General features: G+C 49.4%; 1 protein-coding gene across 1 annotated transcript; it reads left to right on the top strand.

The window, feature by feature from the left end:
• The first annotated feature begins 5394 nt into the window (after positions 1-5394).
• Positions 5395-5706, top strand: LOC113407588 (histone H4-like). The gene has a single exon (XM_026656309.1). It carries the CDS (start codon positions 5395-5397, stop codon positions 5704-5706), a length of 312 nt encoding a protein of 103 aa, XP_026512094.1.
• Positions 5707-6036: the final 330 nt, after the last annotated feature.

Below are 6036 nucleotides of genomic sequence, written 5' to 3' on the forward strand. Positions count from 1 at the left end.
CCCGCCCCCCACATAAACACTGCATGTAGAGGCCTCAGGAAATCACCTGCCCTCTGCCCCACAGTGGCTTGTGCCCCCGGTCCCCTTCTCCCCCAGGCCAGGTGTCCCATCGTGTCACCCTGAGAACCCTGTCCTCTTCCCTACACACTGCCTGGGCCCTGAGGGGGATTAAACGGCTCCCATGGCAACGCAGGATTCAGCCTGCCTAATGCGCCAGAGGGGCGACCCGTCATTCCCATTGACATTAACAGGCCTCATCCCATTGACTCCCATGGGAGAATAACGGGACCCTGATCGCAGACGAGGGAGGCTCAGCCCCTCTCAGCACGGTGAAGGTCCAGCTCCTGAATGTAACTTTGGGAGAGGAGATTAGCGGTGAAAAAGAGGTGGGTTTCTTGAAGAGATGGGTTTAAAGGACGGATCAGGTGCCTGGCAGAAAAGTGTCCCGGCCTAGGGGGCAGCATGATGGAAAGCATGAAGCAGAGAGCAGGGGGAAGAGGCGAGGAAGGGATAATGCAAATGGCGGGGCCTGGGTTCCCCAACCAGCCAGTGGGAAGATGGCATGAAGCCTCCCCCGCCCCCCCGACAAAAGGGGATAAGGATGATTTAAACCCTTGAGCGAAGGGTGGTAAGGCCACGGGGCTGAGAGTTTGGACTGAGGACCACATGTGAGGACAATGGACTTTGTTACCCTGGAAGGGGTGGAATTAAAAACATGGCCTGTCCGAAGAGCTGAACTGCAGCAAAAGACAACCCACTGCAGGACTGGAGTGATCACTGGCAGGGAGCGCTACCGAGGAAAGAGCTGCTATGCCATATCCAGCGACGAGGGGGCGAGCCAGTGGTGAGTCTTGTTATATTAATTTAGATGGAATATATGGGCCCGAAGAGTTAAAGCTGTTAACTTGACCCTGTCTGTCACTGTCCCACATAAAACAGTGTTAAATAACCTCTGGGGTTTGGTATACAGAGCCTGCTTAGTACCATGGCAAACATGCTAGGAAATTCACGCCAAAGGTTAGAAATGTATTGATTGAAACACACAAAAGGAAAAGAATCAAAAGGCGGCAAAAGGCGTTGGAACTGAGATTGAGTGATTATGCAAAACAAATTTAATCAAAACCGCTTTTTAAAGAGGGCGAATACTGGTTAAAGTCTTTTATTCTGTCAAACAGTCCTTGGTGGGGGGAAAAGGATTAGTTCTGGTGTTCAGTTCTGAGTTGGGAATGATAGCCTCAACACAGAAGGGAGAGGAGGGCAACATGGGGAAAATACAGCTTTTGTCCATGTTTTTAGGGTACAGGGTGGCAGGTCAGTCAGGAATGGATGCTTTAGGATGCTCTCAACCCCGCCTCACCTCCGATCATCTCACTGATCTGGTCAGGTCCCTCTCCCAGTCCATCTCAGGCCTTGCAGGACGGAATAGACTGCCTTATGTCAGTCTGCAGTGTGGTACAGTTGACTTCAAGATCAGGTAAAAAGCAGAGAGAGAGAGAGAGAGAGGACAGAAGGAATATAGTGGGGGACAAAAAGACACACGAAGGAGGGGAAGACAGAGCGGGATCTCACTCGTGTAAGCCTGGGTTCCCCACTGGAGCAGCGATGGTGGCCAAGCGTCCCCAATGGAGTACCAAGGTAAAAATCCCTATACTGCAGCCACAATGGTGGTAGCAGTTCCCTTTCCTCCCAAGCCTCTTTTTAGTGCCCCAAAAAGCGTGATGGGTGGAACGGCTCATTCTCTTCTTATTTCGCCCACCAATTAGGCCTAAATTCTAAAGCACCAGTTTTGGCTCATTAATTTCTGGTCCACTGCTCCTCTTGTTCACCAGTCATAATCTTAATGCAGTCCTTGGGTAACATCAGTAAGCCCCCTCTGCTGAAATTATTTCAGTCTTTCTGTCTCCTTAAATCTTTTCTTAAAACAGTTTTATGTAACAGGTCATTGTAACAATTCATGAACCTTTATCCACTTTCCATTGGCTTGGCTCACAGATACAGTAGGCCTGCTAGGCCTTCGAGATTACCTGTTATGGTAACATCTCTGGCCCCTCCCAAGATTGGGATTTATTGTGCTGGGACATGGTGAGAGACAATCCCTGCCCTGAAGTGCTTACAATGTAAATAGACAAAGGAACAATTATTATCCCTTTTTACTGATGGGAAACCAAGGCACAGAGAGTAAATGATTTGCATAAGGGCACACCAGGAGTGTGTGATGGAGGCAGGAAACCAGATGTCCCGGGTCCTCGCCTAGCACCTCAGCCACAAGACCATCCTTCTTATAGGTGGAAATAAGGGATAATTACTAGTTGAAAAACAGATGTGTCCTTTGTAAGTTGAAAGAAAAATTCTTCCTGGGGGCATTCCTGTAGGACAGAGATTCTATTAAAAACTCCTTTTTAAAGCATCTCAACTTTGGGGACAAATCATGTCAGGCACTGGTCTGTTTGAAATAACGAAGCCGGGGGACTGGCAAGCTCAAGGGGGATGGTAGATGGAGCTTTTCACCTCTAACCCATCTGTTCAAATCGTTTTGGTAGTGACCCAGTGTTGTTAACATCTGGAGGCTATTGGGTTCCTTGCGAGAAACGAGTTCAGCAGGTCTCAGCAACACAAAACCAGCTGTTGTCACTGGATCCCTTATTGTCAGCCTCAGTGGAGAGAGAATTGAATGTGCCCCTCTCGGTCATAGAGATGATCCCCTTCAGACAGAGTTGAGGCACACTGGCAAGCGTGGTACGTTTGGGGTGGCGGGTAGAATCTTGCATTGCCACTGCTGTGCTGGTATTGAAAACTTGCAGATGATCAGCTCTGCCTGCACCCTGAAGTTCCTGGAAAGACCAGTCACTGGTCACGTTTAGCGCTCCAAGGGCACATGATCTCACCAGCTGGCTCGCAGCCTTTCTGCCAAGCTCCGGCTCAGCTAGAAATTCCTCTTCTTTTCACTTTGTCTAGGGCTAACCATTCCCTCTCCCATTGCAGCACCAAGCCTGCAGGTACCCAGCAGCTGCACCCCCAGCCCAGCCCACAGAGTGGCAGCTGCGCCTCTGCCTCCCTGGCTTTGCTGCTGGATCAGCGCATCTACCAGCTCCACCCCCCTCTCCAAAGCCCCGCAGTGAAGAAGGGCACAGAGCAGGACTGCATGATGCTTGGGCCCTGCCCATGAGCCCCAAATCTTCCTGTGGAACAGCATCTGCTGTCACAGAGGGGGCCGCATTTTGCCCTGGATGAATTTCAGAGGGGTGAGATATGCAAAATAAACAGCCCTGGCAACTGATCGTACAGCATGAGCGGTAGCAAGGTGAGCTTCCTTCCTATACTACTTCCCTGTCAATATCATAGACACTAGAGGAACCCCATCAAAGTGCAAAGAGGAGAACTGAATCTCCAAGGTCCAGTCACTCAGCTTCTCTACTAAGTGGTTTTTCTGGTATGGAATTGGACTAGCCCCACCATACTCACTCCACACAGGCCACTGAACAGTTGTGAGGCTTCTGGTCATAATCGACCTGGGTGAGATTTACACCCCATCCTAAAAGGGAAAGGGTACATACCCCATTACCAGTCCCCTCTCCCTTGGTCCAAAATTGCTTCCTGTCTTTCCAAAGGGAGGGAAAGGAGATTCATGGGGGTTTGATATAGGAAGGAGCCCTGGTACAAATAGCCTTATACCAGGGAAAGAATGAGATCTGAAAATGATCAGTTCCCTGCCCCCCCACAATCTGCAATAGGCAAATGGGGTTCTTCCCAGCTGCAGCATGTTGACCTAAGATGTCTCAGTTACAGCTAGTCAGAAAAGGGGATGTCTTCAACCTGCTCCAGTCTTGATAAATACAGTTCCCCCTTGGTGTCTGCTGACCAGGGAGCACAAAGGTTTCAGCTCCCAGCCGGAGCTGTGCAACCCCTAAGCCCAACCGCAACTCACCTGCTTTCCCATGCTGTTACAGCCCCAAAAGCTGGACCCGGATCTGAGTATGTCTGAAATGTAACTGAGATCTAGAGGCAGGAAGGATTTCCTAGTGGGTAGAACAGTGCGCTTGTGCAATCTGGGACCAATTCTTAGCTCTGCCACACACTGAAAAGCACGCCACTGACTTTGGAGACCTGAATCCCACTTTTAACGTGAACTGGGGGGTCCACATCCATTGACTTTCACTGCACTGAGGTTCCTTTTGAAAAAGTGACGCAGGGCCAGATTTTTAAATGCATTTAGGTGCTGAAAGATGCCGACAGTGGAATTTTCAAAAGTGCCCAGGCAGCCACTAGGCACTTATCCACACCTTCAGCCAAATACATACCTTTAAAAGTCTGACCTGAAGGCTCCTAAGTCACTTAGGTACTTTTGAAAATTATTACCCTTTATTTCCCCTGTGCCTCAGTTCCCCATCTGTAAAATGGGGATAAACCCATTCATGATTGTGAGATGCTCAGATACTATAGTGATGGCCAAAAATGTACCTACTAGATAGACCAGGGGTCGGCAATCTTTCAGAAGTGCTGTGCCGAGTCTTCATTTATTCACTCTAATTTAAGGTTTCGCGTGCCAGTCATACATTTTTACAAGGTCTCTTTCTATAAGTCTATAATATAGAACTAAACTATTGTTGTATGTAAAGTAAATAAGGTTTTAAAAATGTTTAAGAAGCTTCATTTAAAATTAAATTAAAATGCAGAGCTCTCAGGACCGGTGGCCAGGACCCGAGCAGTGTGAGTGCCACTGAAAATCAGCTTGCGTGCCGCCTTTAGCACGCGTGTCATAGGTTGCCTACCCCTGAGATAGACCAAGGGTTAGGTGTTAAAGGTATTTAGGAGCCTCACGATCGAGGTAGGTGCCTAGTGGGATCTTCAAAAGCACCCAGGCACCCAATTCCCCCAAGTGCCTATGTAAATCACACTATGTGCCTATCTGCACTGTTAGGGGCCTAAATACACCCTGCTGCGTTAGACTGAGTGGCGCCAAATGGGATGACATCACATCGGAACATAACCAATGAACAGAGGAACAGTGGTGGTGTGGCTAAGGTGCTCGCCTGGGAATCAGCCCTTTAAAATATCTGGCCCCACGTTCCTTCCCAGCAGATTCAGATGGAAATCAGGCACAATCCAGCTGGAGGTTCCGCAGCTCATTCTAGCCCCGAACTCTAAAGCAAACTTCAGGGCAGCCTATTCTCTGCTGCGCCACGCCTCGTGCAGTCATTTCCACCTCTGCCAGCCAAATCAGAACTGTCTGTAGTGCTTCGCACCGATGCAAATGACTGCATAAGGTGCAGGACAATGGAGCACCTGGCCCAATAGGGCTACTGGTGGAGCAAGGAGACAAGGCGCTGATCCTCTGACTGGCATTATCTGTATTGGGAGACTGCCCTCCACCACCTCTGTCTAATTCTAGCAGATATGTCTGGTCGTGGTAAGGGCAGCAAGGGTCTCGGAAAAGGAGGTGCTAAGCACCATAGGAAGGTGTTGAGGGACAACATCCAGGGCATTACAAAACCCGCTATTTGCCGTTTAGCTCATCGTGGGGGCGTGAAGCGCATTTCGGGTCTCATTTACGAGGAGACTCGGGGGGTGCTGAAGGTCTTTTTGGAGAATGTGATCAGAGATGCCGTTACTTACACCGAGCATGCGAAGCGGAAGACTGTGACTGCCATGGACGTTGTTTATGCGTTGAAGCGCCAGGGTCGTACTCTGTACGGATTTGGAGGCTAACCTGTGCTAGTAATTGTCTCAGAAAACCACCTCTGTAACCCCCTTCCCTGGAAAATAAGCCACTTCCTTGCCTTCTACTGCCCTCTGGTCCCAACCTCCTTTCCTCCCTTTACATTATACCTTTAACACACCATGGCCTACAAAGAGGTGCTCTGTACCCCAAAAACTGGGACTCCTCAGCTGGAACATTATTATTTATATAGATCCTAATAAGTAACAACAAGTCTCTGAGCTGGGAGCTCTGGACTGGAGTTCGTCTAGCAAGACACTGGCTTATGGTGACATCACAGCATTTACACCGCTGTACCACTCTCCTTGCCGGGGTCAGCA

This window comes from Terrapene carolina, unplaced genomic scaffold (assembly GCF_002925995.2).
Source record: "Terrapene carolina triunguis isolate 2854851 unplaced genomic scaffold, T_m_triunguis-2.0 Scaffold227, whole genome shotgun sequence".
In the NCBI taxonomy this organism is placed as follows: domain Eukaryota; kingdom Metazoa; phylum Chordata; order Testudines; family Emydidae; genus Terrapene; species Terrapene triunguis.

Excerpts from the sequence above, each read along its gene's own strand:
- LOC113407588 (XM_026656309.1), top strand. The coding sequence starts at position 5,395 with ATGTCTGGTCGTGGTAAGGGCAGCAAGGGTCTCGGAAAAGGAGGTGCT.